Source organism: Mesoplodon bidens (genome assembly GCF_964165515.1).
Source record: "Mesoplodon bidens genome assembly, contig: HAP1_SCAFFOLD_103, whole genome shotgun sequence".
NCBI lineage: Eukaryota > Metazoa > Chordata > Mammalia > Artiodactyla > Ziphiidae > Mesoplodon > Mesoplodon bidens.
In genome coordinates, this window is record NW_027672700.1 from 353,000 (window position 1) to 380,140 (window position 27,141).

The 27,141-nt window shown below is 44.7% G+C and overlaps 2 protein-coding genes across 2 annotated transcripts in view; both read left to right on the forward strand.

Annotated features, from left to right (window-relative positions):
• The window catches only part of LOC308609790 (forkhead-associated domain-containing protein 1-like), a gene marked incomplete at its 3' end in the record, with an annotated part of 332,609 nt that overhangs the window by 188,310 nt on the left and 117,158 nt on the right, over positions 1-27,141 (forward strand).
• Positions 1-27,141, forward strand: part of LOC308609806 (forkhead-associated domain-containing protein 1-like) — a gene marked incomplete at its 3' end in the record, with an annotated part of 90,888 nt that overhangs the window by 42,349 nt on the left and 21,398 nt on the right. The window contains exons 4-9 of the mRNA XM_081259107.1: positions 3,401-3,510; positions 6,594-6,830; positions 18,984-19,107; positions 22,770-22,900; positions 25,152-25,241; positions 26,269-26,373. Coding sequence (XP_081115233.1) covers positions 3,401-3,510; positions 6,594-6,830; positions 18,984-19,107; positions 22,770-22,900; positions 25,152-25,241; positions 26,269-26,373 — 797 coding nt within the window. The remainder of the gene's footprint in view (positions 1-3,400; positions 3,511-6,593; positions 6,831-18,983; positions 19,108-22,769; positions 22,901-25,151; positions 25,242-26,268; positions 26,374-27,141) is intronic.

Below are 27,141 nucleotides of genomic sequence, written 5' to 3' on the forward strand. Positions count from 1 at the left end.
CTCAAAAATGTCTCCAGATATTGTCAAAAATCAAAACATCATTTTGCCTGGGGGAAAAATCACCCTGTTCTAGTTAATACTCATCCTTCCTTTACCACAAGGCAATAAAACGTCAGCTCCAAGGCCAAATCTTAATGGCAAGAGCTCATGGGAGGTGGGGAAGAATTACTGAGAAAAGAAAATATGTGGAGTGACTTATTAAAATAGCATCTTGATTCATATATATATATATATTTTTTCCCAATAATGGGATCATATGAACCTAACATAGGTAACCTTTTTTTTTCTTTTTTTGGCCGTGCCGCTCAGCTTGCAGGATCTTTGTTCCCCAGCCAGGGATGGAACCTGTGCCCCCTGCAGTGGAAGCACAGAATCCTAATCACTGGACTGCCAAGGAATTCCCTACCTGATTTTTAAAATTCAATAATATGTCATAAACATCTTCCCACTTCAATACATTGACTACATAGTGGTTAAAAGCATAGGCTCTGAATCCAACAAACTTAGGTTCATCCCTTGACTCTACCACTTACCAGCTGTGTGTCCTTGAGCAGGTGACTTGACGTCTCTGTGCCTCATATCTCTCACGTATAAAATGGAGATGGGAATAATAATGCCTATCTCACTGGGTTGTTATGAAGACGAAATCGTATCCTGCCTGTAAGTGCTGAGCACGGCGCCTGGTGCATAGCGAACATTCAGTAAATATTAAAATATTTAATATTTTAATATTTAAATTTTAAATTTTACAATCTTAATAATTTGTATATTTTAAAATTTAATATTTAAATTTTAAATATTAAAATTTAAAAATTAAGTTATTACCTAACCATGATTGTTATTTAACTTTTATTTACAACTTACAATGTCTGAAAGACACAGTTAAGGTGCACACATACTGCCCCTGCTGCAGACTGGTGATTATTGGAGCGCACCAGGACAGCTGGGGGTTGTTAAAATATTAAAGTAACTCCCCTGCCTTTTGGCCAACAGCTCATGCCCGAAAATTCTTAAAGTGCCTGCGTCCCCATATCCACCGTCCCACCGCCCCAGACCTCCCGACTCTCCCTGGGGCTTCTCCCCACTGGGACCTCCGAAGGATCCAGCATCTAGAGTTAAGCCGGTTTGGTCATACATGGCCCTTAGGTTCTTTTTGATAAATAACAGTAGCCGGTAAAGAAGTTTGGGGCAGGTGAGGGGTAACTGCTCCCGCACCTCCCTGCCTGGGTGTAAGGAAAGCAAGTCTCAGAGCAAATTCTAGCCCCACAAAGACTTTGAGTAAACACACCTTCCCCAGTAAAGGGACCCCATCGATCAGCCTGTTCTGTAAGTTTGATGAAGTCCCCCCTCCGGCCATCATCTTGCAGGGAAGCGTCCCTCAAGACAGCCACGACAGGTTCACAGAGGCAGCCGGAGTCACCCCTAGAGATGGCATCAGATGCCAGAACTCTAAGCTGAGACTGGACAGGGGCCCAGTTAGGGTCAGACCCCGAGGCCCTCCCTGGGGACACAGTCCAGGCAGTACCTTCCTCCAGTGGGAGCCGATTTCTTGAGGAATATGAAAACAGATGAAATCTTCCTCCTGAAAACTCAGTTTCCAAATTGAGATGCGCAATCAGTGTAAAATAAACCCCGGATTTCAAAGGCTTCATGCCTCGAAGGAAAAGAATATAAAATATCTCCATATTTTTTGTCGATTACATGTTGAAATGATGCTTTTTAATGTATTGGGTTAAATAAAATTGATCATTAAAAAATTCCTCTCTTCTTTTTACCTTTTTAACGTGACTACTAGAAAATTGAAAATTGCATTCTGTAGCTCCCATTATTTCTCTATCAGGCACTGCTGCTGTAGTCAGTTAGGACTTTGCTGCTCAGGATCCAAGCGAGTCAGATGGGGGCAGTGAGCTTCAAATAAAAGTTTTCTAATCATGGACCTAGTTGGGGAGGTGGAGGGAGAGAAAATGGGCAGCTGCTGAAGTTCCAGGCCCTTGTGTTCCTCGCGCCCCAGGAACCACTGTGGCCAGGGCTGTTCATTCAACACGCAAGGCTGTGCATTCTCCGGGCACCACAGGCCATCAGCTATGTCCACTAGAGGTTCTGGGGTCCACAAAGAGGTTTGAGACCTGGCTGGGGGGCAGGAATCTTTGACTCTAAAATGCATAAATAAAAAAGGCAGAAGCAAAATGAATAAATGATGAATGTCCACAAACATGACAGTGAGTGCTTCATCCATCATTGATGTTAAGACTCATTAAAGTTTCATCACCACTGAAAACAATTTGTTCAGTTTCTCACTTCACAAGAAGATAAGAATGTGCAGTGACTGTCCAGAAACCATAGTCACTTGGAAATTTAAAATACGCTGCTTGGGCCCAAGTGATCTCACACGTAGAATTATAGAAATCTTTACAAACGTTTCTACACCAATAAAAAGAAATGTATTCAGTGTTGATGTGAGTGAATTGCGAGATGTCTGATGTGATACAGAGTGGGGCCCCCAAACACAATGCCATAATCCCTGAAAGTCATATAAACAGGCCTTGTAATATTGGGGTAAATAAGAAAAAAATTAGGAAAGCTTAAATGTCTATCAAGTGGATCCTAGTTAAACAGGTTTGGCACACTTGGACAAGGGACCACAATGCTACCCTTGAAAACAACCAAGTACAGCCTCAAATACTGACATGGGAAGATGTTTTTGATATTGTTAGCTGAAAAGTAAGCTGGATAAGCATCTCTGTCATGTAAATGCATTTTTGTTTTTTGAAAAGATATGGCTGCAATAAAACAAACATAGCTAATGTTTAGGGCTAAATGCTCTACTTGAGGGGTCAGCAAACTTTTCCTGTAAAGAGCCAGAGAGTAAATACTTTAGTACTTGTGGGTCACATGGTCTCTGCTGCAACTACTCAGCTCTGCCTTTGTAGCTGGGAAGCAGCCATAAATAATATGTAAATCAATCACTGTGGCTGTGTTGCAATAAAACTTTATTTACAAAAATAGGCAGAAGGCCAGATTTGGCCGCAGGGCCATAGTTTGCCAAGCCCTGCTCTATATCATTATTCTATTTAATCTCCAGATAGCCCTTTATAGCAGAGACTATCAGTGATCCTAAATTATGTATGTGGAAACTAAGGCTTAGAAAGAGCAAATGACTTGCCCAAGGTCATCAGCTCTTATGCGGCATAGAAAAAAGTCTGGAAAGAGACACACCACAGTGCATCAGTGCAGTTAATGCTGGGGAAGAGAAATGAGGCAGCTCTTACCCTTTCCAGTCCTCCTGTAATGCTTTCAGTGCATAAGTCTCATGAATGTGAAGGTTAATCTGAAAATATTCTTTAAGACTTTGGGGAAACTCACAGTCTCCTCTGAATTCTCTGTTGACCTTGTGTGTTAGTGTGGACCAACGCCGCGGAACTGTCGGAACAATCAGTGGCCGAGGAAAGTCCTGGGACAGGGCCCTACAGAGAAATTTTTGTGGACCAGGACCTGTCCCAGCACGATAAGGTGAGGGGTCTTGGGGAAGCACAGAGCTACAGCAGCAAGAGGGACCATGGAGAGATTGCCACTGCCTCTTGTTCTCTGTGTCTCAAGGACTGTCCCTTTTTCCTACTTCCAAGAAACCACCTCTTCCTCCCAAGACATTCAGCCAGGTTTGGCCACTGCTCATTTTATCCCAAATAACATCTACAACTACAAGGTACTGAGCACCTACTGTGTGCTGGGCCATTTCCTGTGCACTTGACATTTATTAGCTTGTTAATCTTCACCATCTTCAAAATAGATTTTATCACCCTCACTTTGCAGATGAGGAAACTGAATCTCAGAGAGGTTCAGTAATGTGTTCAAGGCTGCCCAGTGCAAGGAGCAGTGTTAGGATTCAAAGCGAGGTCTGGTTAGCTTCTCAGCGGGTACTTCTAACTCCCACACAGTAATCACTTGGTCAACCTTCAGTGATGGAACAGTGATGCAAAAACACGTTCCTTGCAGGAGGACGTGAGCCCTGAAGTCAGGGAGGCGTGGGCCGAGAGACTCGTTAAAGAACCAGAGAGGTTTAAAGCAGGGATGCGAGCAGAACAGGTGGATTCAAGCCATCCTGGGAAGGGCCCAGGTCAATTTCTCCCCACTTAGACACGACTTGAAATTTACTCTAAAAGAAGCAGTCTATAATATCTCGCTTTCCTTCAGGGCCAGGGCCTGCTCCTGCAGCAATCCTCAGAGTTTGTGAGGAGCAGACCTACCTGGGGTTCTTGTCAGACACGGAAATCCAAACCTTCAGGAGGCAGGGGGTTCCATCCCAGGCATCCTGGGACCAGACTCTGAAAAATGTTGCAGAAAGGCGAGAAGCCACACTCAGATTCTGTATTTATTGCTGTGTAACAAGCCATCCCAAAACTTAGCGGCTTCAAACAGCAATTCATTATTCCCCAGAATCTAGGGGTTGACCTGGAAGGTTCCTTTGCTCGTGTCCCCTGGCCTCACTCATGCGGCCTCAGTAAGCCGCTGGCTTGGCCAGGTTGGTTGTCGGTCTCCATTGGCCTCCTTCCCACATCTAGGGCCTCAGCCAGGACGCCTGGACTGGTGCGCCCCTTTGTGCATGTGGTTTTTCATCACAGCACAGTGGTCTCGGGGTTCCCAGGGGGCCAGAACAGAAGCTGCACAGCCTGTAAGAACTTGCCTGGAGATCATGCAGCATCACTTCCACTCCATTCCGTTGGTTAAAGCTAGTCACGGGGCCAGCCCAGACTAGAGGGTGGGGAAATAGACTGGATGGCAAAACTGCAAAGTATTTGTAGCCATTTCTCAACCTGCCTCAATTTTAACTTGGAAATATAGTGCAACCACTATAATTTTTTCTATTTATAGAAAATTTTTATAAGCCATTTATCATTTTTTCTATTTATAATAGAAATAATTCTTTCTCTTTATAAGTCGTTTATACCCTGACTTGCCAGGACTCCTTCAAGTGACAATAAACAAATTAGCTTGAGGGGGAGCATTGATTAGCTCATCTTATTGGAAAATTTAAAGGGCCACTAGCTTCAGGTATGGCTAGATCCAGGAGCTTGAATAATGTCATCAGAACACCTCCCCACTACCAACTTCTCCCCTCTGTTTCCCTCAGTGTCTGGCTTTCTTCATAAGGCTGGCTTTGTGTGTTAGAAAAGACAAACTCAGGCAAACAAGCCTACATGATCCAAAAGAAGGCAAGATCCTCTCCCTCTGTAATCGATGTGTGAAATCTCTGATTGACCAGCTTGGGCCACATGCACATGGGGAGGTGGGACAGGAAGGAGCAGGGCACATGACTGACAGTCCTACCCAGACCAAATGGAAGGAGGAACACTCCCTCCAAGAAGGGCAAGGGGACCCTCAGCAGGAAAGCAGAACCCACAGCTGTCCACTGCCCTCTGCAAACTTCTTATATTCCAGCACTGGCACGGGGCCTGGCACTTAGTTGCTGCCCGTTGAATGTTTGTTGCATGAAAAATGAATAAGCACCTGGCTGATCATAACAGGGTGAAACAGGGGAAACTGCCCAGGAGTAGGGAATATGTCTGATGCTCTCTCTTGAAATTTTGCCACCAACTTTCACAAGGACCCAAAGGAAGGCCCCTGGCAGCAGCTGGCAATGTCAGACAGGCTTTCTCATGAGCGAGACCCTGTCCTTCCCCAGGTCACGGAGCTAGCAGGTCGTGAGGCTGACTGCACGGCTCTCCTGGGAATGAGCTGGCCCAGAAATTGCCCGTTTACCTCCTCCCGTGACTGCTTTGGAAAAGGCCTCTGGGGAATTTCTTCTTCTTCTTCTTCTTCAGTTTTTCTGACATTTTATTGATAACGTCTAGTGAGAAATTTGGGGGAATTTCTTTTTCCTTTTTTGGAAAACCTAACCAATTCTTTGGCTGCAGAGCTTTATCAATGGAGAGATGGAGGACAGGGTTAATTATACCTGTGGGTACAGTCTACCAGCAATTTTGTTTTTCCAGCCGAATGTTTATATGAGCCCATGCAAATAAATCACTATTCCTGTCTCATTTACTTTCCAGATTGAGTTACCTGGAAAAATTTCATACATGAATAGCCAAAAGAGGCTGGAAATATTAGAAGAGAGGAAAGGGAAAACAAATATTTCAGAATGTTTTAAGTTAAAAAAATAACCCTCATTATAAGCAGAATGTGGTCAAACAGAATGTTGTTTTCCTAACTACCTTTCCTAGGTCCCCAGTGTGCTAGGCTGAATATTGTAAATGAAAAAATTCTAAGTAAACTTTGTAGCAACAAAAGTTCCCAAGTGGGATGGTTGTTCTTAATATGAAAGTCTAATTCTCGGGGAAAGGAAAGTTTCCGTACCTGTGAGGTACAGACATCCATTACAGGAGTCTATATACAAGTACATCATTTTAACCCAATTCTTGTCTCTATGAGATTTTCCAAGTGACAGAGATAGCCTTGAAAGTCTGCTTTTTCCCTCCCTGCCTGCCCTCACCTTCCCAAAGAATGATACCATATTTTTCCTGTCTTTCTTTAAATGGGCTCAGCCTTACACCCAGACCCACACCTAGTAAATTTCCCATCTGGCCTCCACCCAGGATGAAATAATTCAGCTGCTGGGAAAAGAAGTCAGCCGTCTCTCCGATTTCGAACTTGAATCTAAATACAAAGACACGGTGATAGCAAGCCTGCAGAACCAAGTGGCCAACCTGAGGCAGAAGCTGTTGGAAACAGCTGCCTCCAGGCAGAAGGAGAGGGTGATCCCGCCCAAGTTTCAGGTTCTGCATGAAGAGGACGATGCCCAACAGAGAGAGATCCAGAGCTTGAAAAACCAGGTAGGGCTCAGAGACAAGTGGGTCGGGGCCTTGGGGTCACAACACAGGGTGACAGCTCTCAGGTAGAGCCTGGGGGGAACCACCCGGGTAGTTAGAAATGGGCAGTCAGCACAGCATGGTGAGGAGTACAGTTCCAGGGAGTGCAGGGTTGGCAAGTTTCTAGCCTTGTAAGAACAATATTAGATTTGATTAAGTGCCTACCATGTTCAGGCCCCGGTGCAGGTGCTTTGGGTGCATTAGCTTATTTATTTATTTATTTAATTTATTTATTTAATTTATTTATTTATGGCTGCATTGGGTCTTCGTTGCTGTGCACGGGCTTTCTCTAGTTGCAGTGAGCAGGGTCTACTCTTCACTGTGGTGCATGGGCTTCTCATTGCAGTGGCTTCTCTTGCTGCAGACCATGGGCTCTAGGCACGTGGGCTTCAGTAGTTGCAGCATGAGGGCTTCAGTAGCTGTGGCTCGCGGACTCTAGAGTGCAGGCTCAGTAGTTGTGGCCCACGGGCATAGTTTCTCCACAGCATGTGGGATCTTCCTGGACCAGGGCTCGAACTCCTGTCCCCTGCATTGGCAGGCGGATTCTTAACCACTGCACCATGAGGGAAGTCCCCTCATCAGCTAGTTAAACCTCAGTCTTCTGACAGATGCCATTCTACAGATGAGGAGACTGAGGCACGCTCAGAGATGGCCAGGAGCTTGTTACAGCTTGCACAGCAAGTGAGAGGCAGTGATGTGATTTGGGCTCAGCTCTGCCACCTTGTACACCTCATGCTTTCACACCCGCTTTGCATTTCCACCCAACTCCTGTCGCTTCAGTGACCACTTCTCACACCCACCCGGACCCAGCCAGAAAGAGCTGGAGGTGGGGAGGAGGAACCCCACAGTGTTCCAAACACTGAGGCCTTTATCAAACCCTGAAGGCAGCTGCTGGTTCATTTATAGGGAATTTCACCAAAAAATCTCCACCCAGAATGTCTGGATTTACCAGTCAACTTCCTTCCTCCTGAAACTAAATCCAAAAGAAAAAAAAAATTTTTTTAAGTTTTAAAGAACTACTTTAAAATTGGCCCCTGATCTTGTACATAAATTATATCTCAACAAAGTTGATAAAAAAGCAATTGGTCATTGATGAATTTTGGCCTCAGTGCATAATTCTGCTTAAAACCGTAGTCAGATTTGGTTCAACATGGCGGAGTAGAAGGACATGCTCTCACTCCCTCTTTCGAGAACACTGGAATCACAACTAACTGCTGAACAATCTTCGACAGGAAGACACTGGAACTCACCAAAAAAGATACCCCACATGCAAAGACAAAGGAGAAGGCGCAATGAGACAGTAGGAGGGGCGCAATCCCAATGAAATCAAGTCCCATCACTGCTGGGTGGGTGACTCACAAACTGGAGAACACTTATACCACAGAAGTCCACCCACTGGAGTGAAGGTTCTGAGCCCCACGTCGGGCTTCCCAACCTGGGGGTCCAGCAATGGGAGGAGGAATTCCTAGAGACTCAGACTTTGAAGGCTAGTGGGATTTGATTGCAGGACTTTGGCAGGACTGGGGGAAAGAGCGATTCCACTCTTGGAGGGCACACACAAAGTAGTGTGTGCATTGGGACCCAGGGGAAGGAGCAGTGACCCCCCTAGGAGACTGAACCAGATCTACCTGCTAGTGTTGGTGGGTCTCCTGCAGAGGCAGGGGACAGCTGTGGCTCACCAAGGGACAAGGGCACTGGCAGCAGAAGTTCTGGGAAGTATTCCTTGGCATGAGCCCTCCCAGAGTCTGCCATTAGCTCCACCAAAGAGCCTGGGTAGGCTCCAGTGTTGGGTCACTTCAGGCCAAACAACTAACAGGGAGGGAACCCAGACCCACCCATCAGCAGACAAGCAGATTAAAGTTTTACTGAGCTCTGCCTACCAATGCCACAGCCAGCTCTACCCACCACCAGTCCCTCCTATCAGGAAACTTCCACAAGCCTCTTAGATAGCCTCATCCACCAGAGGGCAGACAGCAGCAACAAGAAGAACTACAATCCTGCAGCTTGTGAAACAAAAACAATATTCACAGAAAGACAGAAAAGATGAAAAGGCAGAGGGCTATGTAACAGATTAAGGAACAAGGTAAAACCCCAGAAAACAACTAAATGAAATGGAGATAGGCAACCTTCCAGAAAAGAATTCAGAATAATGATAGTGAAGATGATTCTGGACCTCAGAAAAAGAATGGAGGCAAAGATCGAGAAGATGCAAGAAATGTTTAACAAAGATCCAGAAGAATTCAAGAACAAACAAATAGAGATGAAGAATACAATAACTGAAAAAAAAAACACACTAGAAGGAATCAATAGAATAACTGAGGCAAAAGAACGGATAAGTGACCTGGAAGACAGAATGGTGGAATTCACTGCTGCGGAACAGAATAAAGAAAAAAGAATGAAAAGAAATGAAGACAGCTTAAGAGACCTCTGGGACAACATTAAACACAACAACGTTCACATTATACGGGTCCCAGAAGGAGAAGAGAGAGAGAAAGGACCCGAGAAGATATTGAAGAGATTATAGTCAAAAACTTCCCTAACATTGGAAAGGAAATAGCCACCCAAGTCCAGGAAGCAGAGAGAGTCCCATACAGGAGAAACCCAAGGAGAAACACACCGAGACACATAGTAATCAACTTGGCAAAAATTAAAGAAAAATTATTGACAGCAGCAAGGGAAAAATGACAAATAACATACAAGGGAACTCCCAGAAGGTTAACAGCTGATTTCTCAGCAGAAACTCTACAAGCCAGAAGGGAGTGGCATGATATACTTAAAGTGATGAAAGGGAAGAACCTACAACCAAGATTACTCTACCCAGCAAGGATCTCATTGAGATTCGATGGAGAAATCAAAAGCTTGACAGACAAGCAAAAGCTAAGAGAATTGAGCACCACCAAACCAGCTCTACAACAAATGTTAAAGGAACTTCTCTAAGTGGGAAACACAAGAGAAGAAAAGGACCTACAAAAACAAACCCAAAACAATTAAGAAAATGGTCATAGAAACACACATATCGATAATTACCGTAAACGTGAATGGATCAAATGCTCCAACCAAAAGACACAGGGTTGCTGAAAGGATACAAAAACAAGACCCATCTATATGCTGTCTCCAGGCGACCCACTTCAGACCTAGGGACACATACAGACTGAAAGTGAGGGGATGGAAAAAGATATTCCATGCAAATGGAAATCAAAGGAAAGCTGGAGTAGCAATACTCATATCAGGGAAAATACACTTTAAAATAAAGAATGTTACAAGAGACAAGGAAGGACACTACGTAATGATCAAGGGATCAATCCAAGAGGAAGATATAACAATTATAAATATATATGCACCCAACATAGGAACACCTCAATACAAAAGGCAATCACTAACAGCTCTAAAAGAGGAAATCAACAGTAACACAATAATAGTGGGGGACTTGAACACCTCACTTACACCAATGGACAGATCATCCAAAGAGAAAATTAATAAGGAAACACAAGCTTTAAATGACACAATAGACCAGATAGATTTAATTAATATTTGTAGGACATTCCATCCTAAAACAGCAGATTACACTTTCTTCTCAAGTGCGCACGGAACATTTTCCAGGATAGATCACGTCTTGGGTCACAAATCAAGCCTCAGGAAATTTAAGAAAATTAAAATCATATCAAGCATCTTTTCTGACCACAACGCTATGAGATTAGAAATGAATTACAGGGGAAAACCTGTAAAAAACAGAAACACATAGAGGCTAAACAGTATGTTACTAAATAACCAAGAGATCACTGAAGAAATCAAAGAGGAAATCAAAAAATACCTTGAGACAAATGACAATGAAAACACGATGATCCAAAACCTATGGGATGCAACAAAAGCATCCCATAGTTCTAAGAGGGAAGTTCATAGCTATACAAGCCTACCTCAAGAAACAAGAAAAATCTCAAATAAACAATCTAACGTTACACCTAAAGGAACTAGAGAAAGAAGAACAAACAAAACCCAAAGTTAACAGAAGGAAAGAAATCATAAAGATCAGAGCAGAAATAAATGAAATAGAAACAAAGAAAACAATAGCAAAGATCAATAAAACTAAAAGCTGGTTCTTTGAGAAGTTAAACAAAATTGATAAACCATTATCCAGACTCATCAAGAAAACGAGGGAGAGGACTCAAATCAATAAAATTAGAAAGGAAAAAGAAGTTACAACAGACACGGCAGAAATACAAAGCATCCTAAGAGACAACTACAAGCAACTCTATGCCAATAAAATGGACAACCTGGAAGACATGAACAAATTCTTAGAAAGTTATAACCTTTCAAGTCTGAACCAGGAAGAAATAGAAAATATGAACAGACCAATCACAAGTAATGAAATTGAAACTGTGATTAAAAATCTTCCAACAAACAGAAGTCCAGGACCAGAAGGCTTCACAGGTGAATGCTATCAAACATTTAGAGACGAGCTAACACCCATCTTTCTCAAACTCTTCCAAAAAATTGCAGAGGAAGGAACACTCCCAAACTCATTCTCTGAGGCCACCATCACCCTGATACCAAAACCAGACAAAGATACTACAAAAACAGAAAATTACAGACCAATATCACTGATGAATATAGATGCAAAAATCCTCAACAAAATACTAGCAAACAGAATCCAACAACACATTAAAAGGATCATACACCATGATCAAGTGGGATTTATCCCAAAGAGGCAAGGATTCTTCAATATATGCAAATAAATCAATGTGATACACCATATTAACAAATTGAAAAAGAAAAACCATATGATCATCTCAATGGATGCAGAAAAAGCTTTTGACAAAATTCAACTCTGATTTATGATAAAAACTCTCCAGAAAGTGGGCATAGAAGGAACCTACTTCACCATAGTAAAGGCCATATATGACAAAGCCACAGCAAACATCATTCTCAATGGTGAAAAACTGAAAACATTTCCTCTAAGATCAGGAACAAGACAAGGATGTCCACTCTCACTACTATTCTTCAACATAGTTTTGGAAGTCCTAGCCACAGCAATCAGTGAAGAAAAAGCAATAAAAGGAATCCAAATTGAAAAAGAAGAAGTAAAACTGTCACTGTTTGCAGATGACAGGATACTCTACAGAGAGAATCCTAAAGATGCCACCAGAAATCTACTAGAGCTAATCAATGAACTTGGTAAAGTTGCAGGACACAAAATGAATGCACAGAAATCTCTTGCATTCCTATACACTAATGATGAAAAATCTGAAAGAGAAATTAAGGAAACACTCTCATGTACCACTGCAACCAAAAAATACAATACCTAGGAATAAACCTACCTAGGGAGACAAAGACCTGTATGCAGAAAACTGTAAGACACTGATGAAAGCAATTAAAGATGATAGCAACAGATGGAGAGATATACCATGTTCTTGGATTGCAAGCATCAATATTGTGAAAATGACTCTACTACCCAAAGCAATCTACAGATTCAATGCAATCCCTATCAAATTACCAATGGCATTTTTTAGAGAACTAGAACAAAAAAGCTTAAAATTTGTGTGGAGACACAAAAGACCCCGAATAGCCAAAGCAATCTTGAGGGAAAAAAACGGAGCTGGAGGAATCAGACTCCCTAACTTCAGCCTATACTACAAAGCCACAGTAATCAAGACAATATAGTACTGGCACAAAAACAGAAATATAGGTCAATGGAACAGAATAGAAAGCCCAGAGATAAACCCACACACCTATGGTCAACTAATCTATGACAAAGGAGTCAAGGATATACAGTGGAGAAAAGAGAGTCTCTTCAATAAGTGGTGATGGGAAAACTGGACAGCTACATGTAAAAGAATGAAATTAGAACACTCCCTAACGCCATACACAAAAATAAACTCAAAACGGATTAGAGACCTAAATGTAAGACCAGACACTCTAAAATTCTTAGAGGAAAACATAGGAAGAACACTCTTTGACATAAATCACAGCAAGATATTTTTTGATCCACTTCCTAGAGTAATGGAAATAAATACAAAAATAAACAAATGGGACCTAATGAAACTTCAAAGTTTTGCACAGCAAAGGAAACCATAAACAGGATGAAGAGACAACCCTCAGACTGGGGGAAAATATTTGCAAAGGAAGCAACTGACAAATGATTAATATCCAAAATATATAAAGAGCTCATGCAGCTCAATATTAAAAAAACAAACAACCCAATCCAAAAATGTGCAGAATACCTAAATAGACGTTTCTCCAAAGAAGATATACCGCTGGCCAAGAAGCACATGAAAAGCTGCTCAACATCATTAATTATTAGAGAAATGCAAATCAAAACTGCAATGAGGTATCAGCTCACACCAGTTAGAATGGGCATCATCAGAAAATCTACAAACAACAAATGCTGGAGAAGGTGTGGAGAAAAGGGGACCCTCTTGCACTGTTGGTGGGAATGTAAATTGATACAGCCACTATGGAGAACAGTATGGAGGTTCCTTAAAAAACTAAAAATAGAATTACCATAGGACCCAGCAATCCCACAACTGGGCATATACCCAGAGAAAACCATAATTCAAAAAGCCACATGCACCCCAATGTTCATTGCAGTACTATTTACAATAGCCAGATCATGGAAGCAACCTAAATGCCCATCGACGGACGAATGGTTAAAGAGGAAGTGGTACATATATACAATGGAATATTACTCAGCCATAAAAAGGAACAAAATTGGGTCATTTGTAGAGACGTGGATGCATCTAGAGACTGCCATACAGAGTGAAGTAAGTCAGAAAGAGAAGAACAAATATCGTATATTAACGCATATGTGTGGAACCTAGAAAAATGGTAAAGATGAACCAATTTGCAGAGCAGAAATTGAGACACACATGTAGAGAACAAACGTATGGACACCAAGGGGGGAAAGTGGCAGGGGGTGGGGGTGGTGGTATGATGAATTGAGAGATTGGGATTTACATGTATACACTGATGTGTATAAAATGGGTGACTAATAAGAAAAATATAAATAAATAAATAAACATTTTAAAAAAGGAGAGAGGAAAAAAAAAACCGTAGTCAATGCTTGGGGGCCTTTGTTCTCTTGTTCTCTGTTTACTGTCTTTCCCTCTGTAACCGATTCTAGGTACACAGTTTCAATCCTAGAAATGGTGCTCTAGAAAGGACACAGATTGTGTATGGTGAACCTAGGAGATTCTAGCAGGAAACTGTAAGCTCCATGAAGGCAAAGGTTGGGCCCAGTAACCTTCTAGAACTCTGTTAGGACCGTGTCTGTTTGTTTGTTCTTTATTCATCCATCCATCCATCTGTCCATTAATCCAAAGAAATATTTTGTGGTGCCTATCCCGTGCCATGCCCTCTTCCAGGCTCTGAGAATTCAGCAGAGAACAAGACAGACATGATCCTTCCCCCTGTTATGCTCTAGTGAGGGAGACAGAATAAACAAGTCAACAAATACATGCTCTAATATTTAAATGAACTAATGACTCTCCTTCAAACCTGGTTTTGAAAAAACAAGGAAAGTAACAGGTCCTGTAGGAATTATTAGTGCAAACAGCTACCTTGACATGTAGCTGACACATTAATGAGCATCTTTTTCTTGAACTGAACCCAATTTTGCTGAAATATTCCTTTCAGTTATTCTCCCATTTCAGAGCTTTCCTGAGAAAATGACATGTCTTTTTCAGGTACATGGATGAGGCTGAATTATTCCCACATACCTTTTTTATTTTTGGCCATACCACGCGGCTTGCAGGATCTTAGTTCCCTGACCAGAGATCAAACCCAGGCCTCCAGCAGTGGAAGCACAGAGTCCTAACCACTGGACTGCCAGGCAATTCCCCACATACCTTTTTTTAAATAATTGAAATATATTTGACATAGAATATTATATAATTTCCACATATCTTTGAATATCAGCTGGTCCCAATTTGAGTTTTATTTAAAGTGGCTGCCGATATCTGGGGGAAAAAATGTTTTTTTACAAAGAAATTATCTAGAAATAATTACACTGATGCATCATGCTCTTGCCTCCCCTACCACTGGAGCTTCACTTATAACTGAAGAAGAATATTTTATAGCAAGGCATATATGAACCAGAGGCTCGATTCGTTTGAACTCAAATCGAGTTTCATCCACTGACATTTTAGTTTCTTAACTATTCTACTGCCTGCAGAGCATTCCACCAGAAGTATAAGCCACATGGCAGGTTGATTTATGGTTCTGATTACTTTATGTGTTTTCCCTGGTCCCCGAAGGTGTGTGCATAATGATTTGCTCTCAGAGATCTTCGATCTGCTACAGTATCACTAGAAAATTCTTACCTCCATGTGCTCTTATACGCCTGTGCTAATTAGAAGCCAAATTATCACCCTGAAACAATCACTCCTCCTAGCACTCTTAACTTTCTTATGATTCAGTGCCCATTTTATTACACAGCTTAACAGACATTAAACATCTTGGAATTTATGCCATTACAAACAATATGGATATTTATTTTGATAGTAAAAGTATCAAAGAGGTTTGAAGACTCTTTGGAGTTTTCCAGCAATCCGAAATCCTAAAACTCTGACACTCAGATTGAAATATTTTCAATCTGTCAAAACCACTGGAGTCTTAGAGAGGAACATATGTTTTCCATTCTGGAAGTTTGTCTCTGTGTGTTCTATCTCTGGTATCATGCAAATAAAAGCATTAAGCTGAGAAGAGCTTACAAACACTTTCAGTGTTCCAAGGACCTTTTATGGAAAAGTTGTAGTTCCCCCCAACAGAGAAAAGTAAGATGTGAAAGAATTTTTTCACTCAAAGTTTCCAAAGCACAAACATGCAAAAGTATAGCCTTGGGGAGAGTGGGGGTCAGAGTGGCCTGTGTCCCCGCAACTTCTAGCATAGACCCCCCCCAATAATGTCTCAGGTGCCCCAGGGAAAAGATAAGTGTAACTGCCCCAAATGTCTGAACCATGTTGGTGCATGAAACGAGTCAGAAAACTTGTGAGACCTTGACGTATCTGTTAACTCTACCAGAGTAATAATGACAAGATTTCCAAGGACACAAACCAAGACCAAAGGCTGTGACCGCCATCTGGTGGCCATATCAGCACGCCCGAACTCCATTACCTGGGCATGCCCACCACCTCCCCCCAATCTTTTTTTTTTTTTTTTTTTTTTCCCTTTAGTGTGATGCCTGCAACCTGGTCTGATGGTAAACAGGGAAATTCCTGTATTTCTTCTTTTGGAGGGATTATTTTTATTTAAGACACTGAGTCTCTATTTACTCTTATAACAGTTATTTTTAATTTAATGCACGTTTTTAAGTTTAAAAAGGGAGCTGCTTCTACGAAAAATGCTAAGAAATTATAGTGGGGCTAGCCAAGAGACATGGGAAAAATGGTGAAAGTGGTATATGAATGACTGAAGTTTAGGAACTCTCTTCGGGTGGGGTTGCCAGATAAAGTAAGGACACCCAGTTAAATTTGAATTTTAGAATTTCGTTTTAGTGTGTGTCCCAAATATTGCATGGGACACATTTGCACTGAAATATTATTCATTATCTGAAATCCTATTTTAAGTGAACATCCTTTTTTCCTCCCCTAAATCTGGCAAACTTACCTTAGGAAAACAAAGAAATTGCACCCAGGACTTCCCTGGTGGCACAGTGGTTAGGAATCCGCCTGCCAGTGCAGGGGACACGGGCCCGAGCCCTGGTCCAGGAAGATCCCACATGCCGTGGAACATCTAAGCCCGTGTGCCACAACTACTGAGCCCTCGTGCCACAACTACTGAAGCCCGTGCGCCTAGAGCCCATGCTCTGCAACAAGAGAAGGCGCTGCAATAAGCCTATGCACCGCAACAAAGACCCAACGCAGCCAAAAATAAATAAGTAAATAAATAAAATTTATTTTTAAAAAAAGAAAAGAAATTACATCCTTCTCCTTGTCACTTCCGTTTTGATCTATCAAAACAAGCTAGTGGGGCTTCCCTGGTGGTGCAGTGGTTCACAGTCCGCCTGCCGATGCAGGGGACGCAGGTTCGTGCCCCGGTCCGGGAAGATCCCACATGCTGCGGAGCGGCTGGGCCCGTGGGCCATGACCACTGAGCCTGCACGTCCGGAGCCTGTGCTCCGCAACGGGAGAGGCCACAACAGTGAGAAGCCCGCGTACAGCAAAAAACAAAACAAAACAAAACAAAACAACAAGGTAGTTCTTGTCCTGTCTACGGATTGCGTGGCATTTATGCCCCAATAAACGTGTCCCTGTGGAGTACTGAGGCCTGACATCTGAAAAATCACAGGGCAAAGGCCCACAGTGCACCTTGAGGTGGGGAAGTCCGGGCCACTCAGAACAAGCAGTCTGGCCACATCAAACCGAGAGGGAGGGTGTTCCCGGCCCAGCTCTCTTTCCTGGCCTCTCAGGTACCTGCTCTGTGGAGGCCGAGGCCTGGCAGCTACTTTCGGGCCCTTACCAACGTTGCATTTGATGGAGAGCCTTCCGCACCCCACGTGTAGACCTAGACCCCTGGAGGGGAGACCGCCCTTGAGGGGGCTCAGAGCCATGGACTTAGAGGGTGCTCACAGCAGCCATAGATAGAGCCGGCCTGTGGTGCTCCCACCCACGATTCCTGTATTTCCTGTTTTTTTTTTTTTTTTTTTTTTTTTTTTGTGGTACACATGCCTCTCACTGTTGTGGCCTCTCCCATTGCGGAGCACAGGCTCCGGACGCGCAGGCTCGGCGGCCACGGCCCACAGACCCAGCCGCACCGCGGCATGTTGGATCTTCCCGGAACGGGGCACGAACCCGCGTCCCCTGCATCGGCAGGCGGACTCTCACCCACTGCGTCACCAGGGACGCCCCTGTATTTGCGCTTAATAACAACCACACTGGCGTTTAAGTGAGCCTGGCAAGGCTTACAAATGCACACATAAAGATTACCAACTACCTTCCCCAGAGACGGACGAGGGAAGCTGAAGCTAAAACACCCTGTGAGGGCTTCCCTGGTGGCGCAGTGGTTGAGAGTCCACCTGCCGATGCAGGGGACACGGGTTCGTGCCCCGGTCCGGGAAGATCCCACATGCCGCGGAGCGGCTCTGCCCGTGAGCCATGGCCGCTGAGCCTGCGCGACCAGAGCCTGTGCTCCGCAATGGGAGAGGCCACAACAGTGAGAGGCCTGCGTACTGAAAAAAACCCAAAATAAACCCAAAACAAAAGAAAAAAAACACCGCGAGGGTAGTCAGAGGAGAGGACCATCACAGCTCATCCCCCTGTGCCGTGTGCCAGGCATGATCTGATCACTTGTACACATGCTAACTTACTAAAATACTTCTAACAATCCTATCAGGTTGGGACTACCATCACCCTGCGTACAGACTGAACAAAAGGAAACAGAATATGGTGTCCTCCTTGTGTTCACAAAGCCCGTTAACTGGCAGAGACAGGACTTGAAGGCTACAGTCCGGCTCCCAAGTCCATGCCATGCCTTACAGCCTCCAACTTCTCACGCTCATTCCTAGAGCCACCTGGGAAGGAGGAACCAGGCAACTAAAGACTGGGTTTGAATCAGACTCCACGTCTGACCAGCCGCGTGATCCCGAGCAGGGGGCCTAACCTCTCTGAGTCTCAACCTGGCTCCCTTGCAAAATGGGCACATTAATGGGAACGTCAGCCTTCAGCAACGCTGTGACGAGTATCAGTGTAGCATGTGTGAACGGGCTTTGTAAACTCTGGAGTGTTCTGTGAGGTGTAAACTACCCTCTATTCTCATTAGAGGGAATTCATTTCATAACCTGCTCCCGGCTCTTGAACTTTGCTGTGCATCCAGTCAGTGCTGGATGATCTGGAACCAACAGCTGGTGTATTTATGGCTGAAAACCCACAGGTCATAGGAAGACAGCAGCACCGGAGCCCCTGGGTGGCCACAAAGATAAGGTCCGTGTCTCGAGGACCGATGACATGGTGGTCACTGAAGGAACAGGCCCCTCCTGCCCCTTCCACTAGTGACAACTGAAAACCTTGGTTTCCCCAACACCCCGATCCAAGATCAACCCGACTCTTTGCCCAACGTTGGAGAAGTACCGGCGTGTCCTGCAGGCCTGGCTGGCCCCCTCTGACTGTGTGTTGCCTCCTTCCACAGATCAGTGCCCTACAGCAAGGCTACAACCAGGTGCTGTGCCAGACCCTGTCTGAGAGAAAATTAGAAATCACCTCCCTGAAGCACGAGGCCGAGAACTTAAGGAGGGAGGCCGCCATCACGTCAGGTGAGGCGCTTCTGCATTCAGGGCCCAGAGCTTCTGTGCTCCCCCCGCAGACATCACCAGTCAACCAGCACACCTGTGCCCGTGACCTGGGTGCAGCCTCAGGGATCACCCGTGTCGGTGCATTAGAGTTCTCCCTCAGTGGAGGTTTCTTGCCACCCAGTTCCGAGGGCAGGGCCTGGTAAATATTTGAGAGAATGGTATCTCTTGGCTACAAGGTCTCCTGAGCACTGGCCCCACCAGGGAGAACACAGGTCGCCTTGTGGCTTGGGTGGTTGGTTCCACAAAGCAGCCTGAGTGCAAACTAGAGCGTGGACAAAATGGGGTCACTCCTTTAAGGCACCCATGGTCTCACCCATTTCAGCCGAGTGCACTTGGGCCTAAGGGAAACCATTTTCTAATTTGATCAGAGGTGGTTCCCTGATAAAGGGCTTGGGTTGGGAGAGGGGCAGCCAACGCACAGCTGTGGCTGAGCTTTGATTCCCTGGATTCCTTCATTGCTTCCACATGTTTCTTGAGCTTCTACTAGGTGTCAGGCCCCGTTCCAGGCTCCGGGGAGGGAGAGCCAAGCAAGACAGTCAGATTCCTGTACTCACAGATTTGGGAGGGGGTGACAGACAATAAAAGTAAACGGATGAATAAACAAGCCCACTTCAGAGAGCAGTGGTGCTGTGGAGAAAATAAATTGTGTGTCGCGGTGGCCAGCGCTTCAAGGGAGGAGGCCAAGGGGGACCAGCTTAGTGGGTGTGCAACCATGGAACTCAGGTGGGACTTGAACCCGTGGGCTGGGACTCAAACCCAGTCAGAACCCACTATCTTTTAATCGAGATCACTCATTTGGCCTCGGGACTTAATAAAGCTCAGGTTCTTTATGTCTCATCGCAGAAAGAATCCAGTGAGAGACAAAGTAAGAAGTGGATTTCTTTAGAGAGAAACACACTCCACAGACAGAGTGTGGGCCATCTCAGAAGGCTAGAGACCCCCAAATATGGGGCGGTTAGTTTTTATGGGCTGGGTAATTTTATAGGCTAATGAGTGGGAGGATTGGGACAACTCTAATATTTTGGGGAAGGGGCAGGGATTTCCAGGAATTGGGCCAACACCCACATTTTTTTTTTTTTTTCTGTACGCGGGTCTCTCGCTGTTGTGGCCTCTCCCGTTGCGGAGCACAGGCTCTGGACGCGCAGGCTCAGCGGCCATGGCTCACGGGCCCAGCTGCTCCGTGGCATGTGGGATCTTCCCGGACCGGGGCACGAACCCGTGTCCCCTGCATCAGCAGGCGGACTCTCAACCACCGCACCACCAGGGAAGCCCCACCACCCACTTTTTGACCTTTATGGTCAGCCTCGGAACAGTCCTGGTGCTGGTGCATGTGTCATTTTGCTAATGTATTACAATAAGCCTGTAATGAGGCTCCAGTTCCCCAGGAAGTCGAATCTTACGCCCCCTTGGACCTAGCCGATTCTAACCAGTTTATGTTGTATCCTCCACGGCTATGTCCTTCTTTTAGAGAGGACCTGTTTCACGTGGGCAAGGACAAGCCAAGGGCAAGCGAGTCTGCGTGGAGTGAACAGGGGATTGTGGGGCTGGGCAGGGTCGGGGGTCTGGGTTTTTATTGCAAGGGTGTTGGGAATCCAGTGGAGGTTTTTAAGCAGAAACTGACATGTCTAGAGACCTGAAGAGGATGGGACCGCTCACATACGAGGGGAGGGAGAGAAGCAGGTGACAGGGAGGAGGCAGTGAGCCTCGGAGGGGCACATCACTCTGAAAGCAGCCGGCGCGTAACAGGAAACATGCCCACAGCTGTAGAAGCCAGGCATAGCATTGAGTCGCACGTGAATCCCCATCTCTGTATGAATCTGTGCTTTTCTTCTGCCTCACTCTGCAACTTAATCACACCCACACCCACCCCCTGCTGCCCCCAGGTCTCTACTTATGCTCCTCCCTCACTTGGGATGTCCTCAGATATTTTCTGAGCACCTCCCCCAGGCTAGGTGCTGTTCTGGGCACCAGGAATGGAAGGATGAACTCGCTGGTCCTCACCTTCCTCCCATATGTCAGCCAGTGAAACCTCATCCAAGCATCGAGCCTGTCTCAGATCCCACCTTCTCCGATCAGGGAGTCGGACAGACCTGGGTTGGGATAACGCTTGAGATGGGCTGGACCCACTCAAAGTGTGGCAAGCCCCAGAGGGATTTCCAAGTAACTGAACTGTGTCCTGGAGGCAAAGCTCATTTTTAAAATGAAATTCTGGAGCATTTTGTGCTTTATTTCATAGACATTCTTGATTGATACCTACCACTAAAACTGGGCCTGATGTTCTTTCAAGAAAAGAACCGTAGGAGATAACCCAATACCACTGCATTTATGCACCCTTCTTCCCACTTTTATTCAAAATGATACTACAATGCAAGAGGGAAGAGATATGGGGAGATATGTATATGCATAACTGATGCACTTGGTTATAAAGCAGAAACTAACACACCATTGTAAAGCAATTATACTCCAATAAAGATGTTAAAAAAATGATACTACACTAATGGAGTAGTTATCTATTGCTGCATAACAAGTTACCCCAAAATGTAATGGATAAAACCCCAACCAATATTTATGATCTCACCCAGTATCTGTAGTTCAGGAATTTGAGCGGGGGGTGACTTAGTTCTCACGAGTTGCAGTCAAGATGTCGGCTGGGGCATCAGTTATGTCATCTAAAGCCTCGGGGGGAGCCGGAGGATCCCCCTTCCGAATGGCTGCTCATGTGGCTATTGGCTGGAGGCCTTAGTCCCTCAGCACACATGCTTCTCTCTAGGGCTGCTTGAGTGTCCTCACGACACAGCAGTTGGATTCCCCTGGAGTGAGTGATTCGAGAGAGAGCAAAGAGGAGCCCACAGTGTCTTTTATGACACAGCCTGGGAGGAAACAGTCCGTCATTTCCACAGTATCATATTGGTTACCCATGGCAGCCCTATTCAGGGTGGGAGGGGCTACACAGGGCATGAATTCTAGGTGGTAGGGATCATTAGGGCCATTTTGGAACCTGGCTGCCAAGAAAAATAATAGGCGCCCTGTAACAAACATAATTTAGCCACTTTGAGTTCTTGGGACATACCGCATCATTTGACCCTTACAATAACACTGTGTGGGACAGACAGTGGGAGGTGAAATAACTTGTCCAAGACCACCAAGCTAATAAGTGGTAGAGAGGGGTCCAAACTCAGAGGACTGTGAAACCAACCACCCCATCAATAGTGTCCAGCAGTGCCCTCTGGCACACGCCCATCTCCTGGCCTTTGGAGAAGAATTCCTGGACCTTCCCTGTGCTGGGACTTTGTTCCCCAGGCCCATGGTGTGGCCTCTCCTCCCAGCTTTGCCTGGCCTGTGCCCACAAGGGGCCCCCAAAGGCTTCTCCTCTCGCTGGTGCTGACTGCCCCTCATTCTCACTGAAGCCTCAAACCCTGTTCCGTGGACTTCGCTCTCATTCCCATTCCTTCTCTGGGACCCTTGGAAAAAGCCTCCCCAATTGTAGGCAGGCAGCGTTGGTGGCCAGGACTTGGAAGGTCTTTTCCAAACATTGGCTGACAGCCACGGTGTTGCCAATAATCCTTCCTGCCTCTTTGACCTCCATGAGTCTTTTGTTTTGGTTTGGTTTGGTTCTTTTACAGAGATGGTGTCATCTTTGCAAAGAGACGTGTTAGTAAAGGATGGTCAAGTTCAACAACTACAACAGGAGGTGAATCAACTGAAAAGTGAAAACAAAGAAAAGGATCACCAGCTCGAAGCCCTCAGCTCCAGAGTGAGTGTCGGGTCATCAGCAAATTGTAGCTGCGAAAAGCACACAGTGGAGTCACATGACACACGGTGGTGAGATGAGGCCAGTGCCCAAGGACACAGGGAGGGTAGCTGCTGGGCAGGTGGCCAACTTCTCTGAAGCCTTTCAAAGGACAGCATGTATGTGGCTCAGAATAAGCATAATATATTTTCAAATCCAGCAAACATTTTCTAACCCCTATTATAAATGAGTTTGTTTAATCCCAGCAACAAACACACCTATGAGCATATACTGCCAGTACAAAGTTTAACATTAAACAGAATACGATCTCTCTGTGACCAAGGATGACCAAACGGCTGCATCGTGGTCCCAGCACCACTGGTTCTCATAATTGTCTTCAAAGCAGAATGTCTGAAGATCCAGATGCAAACACGCAGACTCTCATTTCTTCCTTGGACTTTAGTGTGTAGAATGTCTCTATGGAAGATGAACGTGGTAGTCAAGCAAAGAGCTTTTTCCATGTAACTGACTATTTGCAAATCTTGCCTTCAATGCTAACTTTAGAATCCTGACTCTAGAGGATAAGATTTCTCAGTATTTGCATGATGTGCCTGTTTCTGTGAGTCAAGGTAAAACCTCGAAGCTTTCATCTCAGGTGGCAACTCAGAGATTCCCAGAGGCTACCTGATAGCTAGGTCTGCATGGGGGTGGGGTGAGAACAGATCTTGAGGTTCCAAGGAAAAGGCAAAATAAGTAATACCTAGTACATAGTACCATACCCAGTTTGGAGCTGGTGAAAGGCACTGCACGAGCTTTGGGATCAGACAGACCAGGGTCCAATCCCAGAGCTTTCTTTCATTGTAAATTATTTGGCCTCCATTTTCCCATTGGTGAAATGAGGATGACAAAATCGTTTTCTGAGAAGTGGGAGGCTGGTTTTAGTTGTGCTCTTCTGCCTCTGCCCTGGGTCGGCTGCCTGGCCAAGCCCTCTGCATTCGTTTCTCCCAAGCAGAGTGTCTTCCCAGGCATGTGCTATAGCTGTTTAATGTGGTGTGTGTGTGTGTGTGTGTGTGTGTGTGTGTGTGTGTGTTGGGTACGGGAAGGGGATGCAGAGGTGGTGCTAAGTAGAAGGAATCTGCAAAGACAGCAACTGCTTGGCTCTTCTACCTCCTGAAGTGCATTTGGATGATTTATGTCCCCGTTTCCCCTTCCTTGTTGACCTCGGAATGAGGTCCCTTCTCCTCTAGACTGTGCTGGCCAACAGCAGAAGGGCTCGTCACCACCAAGGGTACTGCTCTTGTGAACATTTGAGATGCTTTTTTTTAAATGACCTACATCATGTGTGTTAATTTTAGAAAAATAAGTAGATGACATTGAGAAGAAAAAATAAAAAGAGAGGAGAGGAAATGCTACCTTGAGAAATCAGTGTTAATATTTTCATGTATGTTCTTCCAGTCTTATTTCTATATATTGCCTAGAAATCAATCAATCAATCATTTTATAGTGAATTTATACTATGCACATTTTTAAAATTTTTAAATACTTACTATTTTCCCGTGCTAATAAATCAATGCTCTTACCATTCGTCTTAAATGCTACATACTTTCTCCTGGATGTACCCAGTGTTATAAAGTGGTCTGCTGTTCTAAACAACACTTGGGATGTTTCCTCATTTTTTTTTTTTATTCCACGGTTACTGACAATTCTGTGAAGAGCATCCTTGAAACTACAGATTTACTTATTTCTCCAGTCATTGTCCTTAAGGTACATTCCTAAAGTGGGAATTGCTGGGTCAGAAGAAGGCACATCCATCCTTATGCACTTAATGCCTGTTGCCAAGCCACCCTCGGGCAAGAGAGCTCCGTTTACCCCTCCACACCAGTCGGGGCAGTTGTGTCTTTGAGACTCAACCTGCACAAAAGCCCTAAGATGGACCCCAGCTCTCTGGCTCGGCCCCCTGCACCCTCACCGGTCACAGCGTGAAAACATCCCAATTCCTGCACCCTAAGTACCCAGACTCTACAAAGCTGAATTTCCCCTGAAGTGAAGTTTGCTGGCTTTTGAAGAGGAATTTAGACGCTCTATTCCTCAGAACTCATGAGAGGGGTGAACTGGGAATGACTGCAGGATCCCGTGCTCCCATCACACAAATGGTCTCGCCTCTCAGAATTCAGAGGTGTGATTGGGTTATACAGCAGGAAACACACCTGGGCGTGAACACAGGTACTTGGGACCCCCAGCCAAGCCCCCGTGGCCTTGTCCTTTTTCTCCACAGTGCTCAGTGCTGAAAGAAGAGTTACAGAAGGAAGATGCCCAGAAGGAGAAGTGGGAAGCCCAAGAGAAAGAGTTAAAACTCTGCAAAACCGTGCGTTGAACCTCCTGACCCCTAGGTGTCCACTGAAAGCCTAGATTGTGGCCTTGAGGGTTTTGGAGGGGTTCCTTGGCCCATTAGCTAGCACAAGCTCTGGGGCTTTCTGGGTGTTTGTCTGTTAATGTAGTCTCCTAATTCTTTGATTTGCTGGCCTCAAAGAGATGGGTGAAAAGACCATGGAAAACACACTCTCCCCAGATTTTCTGGGCAGTTGGCTCAAGGCCCCTCATCAGGTTTCCCCTGGGGACAGGGATGGGAGGTGGCCACCATATGCTGCTAGAAATTCACCGTGGTCCCTACCCCTGGATTTGTGATGCCCAGACTTTCATGATCCACTGTCACAAGTTTTATCACAGCCCTGAGCACTGTTATTAACACAACTCTTCTTGAAGTATTTTTGCTTAAATACATTCAATTTTACAACAATTCATAAAAACAAAATAAAAAGCAAATGTATCACTGACCTTGTATGGAAGGTGAACATAAAAATTTATAAAATGAAAAGATGACCACTAAATGTAAATGTTCACCCCCTGTATTGGCCCGAACCCTCGTGCACATCACCAGGCATACGTTTTCCATCCGTTGGGAAGGACGGTGCCTGGGACGGGGGGAGGAGACGTGTGTTCTTCTCTCTGTCAGGAGCACACTTCTCTGCCTCAAATGAGAAAAAAGAAAAATGTCATTGTTCTTTGCTTCCAAACTGTGCCCATTGTGTCTTCCAAACAGCCCTTATTTAGATTGAACTCAAAAATGTGCCCCAAGGAAAGAGATTCTAATGAGTGGATAGGTATCTTGTACTGTTTAATCCAGGATCCACGCTGATCTTCAAAAGAAACTCAAGTTTTCCCTCACCCAGCCCTTTCATTGCATCCGTTGAAAGAAAGTCTACTTTGCCTCAAAGATGTGGAATTGTCCCCCAAGGGAAGGAATGAAGCGAATCCCAGACTAGGTTTCTGCCTTAATGAACCGGATGAAATGAGTTCTGAAGTTGACTTCCCTGTTGTTGGAACTCTTTCAGCAAATCCATGACATGGAAAAAGAAATGAGGAAACTCAGGGTGGAGCTGAAAAGGAGCAGTACTGAGCAGAGCCTGATCTCCATGACGCTGCAGGAAAACAGCAAGGTATGGCAGGGACAGGTCGGCCTGGAAACCACTCTGGGGCAAGCACTCCACCTGCATCATCTCTGTTCATCCTCACAATGACCCCATGCGGTCTATACTGGTATTCACCCCACTTTACAGTTGGGAAAACTGAGGCTCACAGAGGTGAAGGAAGTTATCCAAGTTCACTTGCATAAAGTAGTTGTGGCAGAACTTGAATCCAGGTCTGCCTGACTCCAAAGCTCCTGTGTGTAACCACTACCCTAGACTGCCTTCAGATCTTAATCGTGAAATTATCTAAGAAAGAATTGATCCATTAAATCAAGTTTGCCAATGATGTTGTTCCAACTTAAATTCTCATATTGATTTTTTTTTGTCTTTTTGTTCCATCATTGAGAATGTTTTTAAAAATCTCAACATGTTTGTCATTTGTGTGTTTCTTCTTTTAATATGAACGATTTTTGCTTTATATATTTTGAGGCTGTGTTACTAGGTGCATATGAATTTAGAATCCTAATACTTCCTGTAGAGCAAAACTTTAGATCATCATGAAATGTCCCTTTTCATCTCTAGTAGTGTTTCTCCCTTCACGTCTCCTTTGTCATTTAGCTTCATCACTGGCTTTCTGTTGGTTAGAGTTTTCATACCATATCTTTTTCATATGTTCTCTGTCAATTTTTGTCTTAAGGTTTAGACATATGCCATTAAATAGCGTATCATTTTTACAAAATCCAGTTTGACAATCTTTGACTTTTAGTCCATTTATATTATGTAATTACTCATGTACTG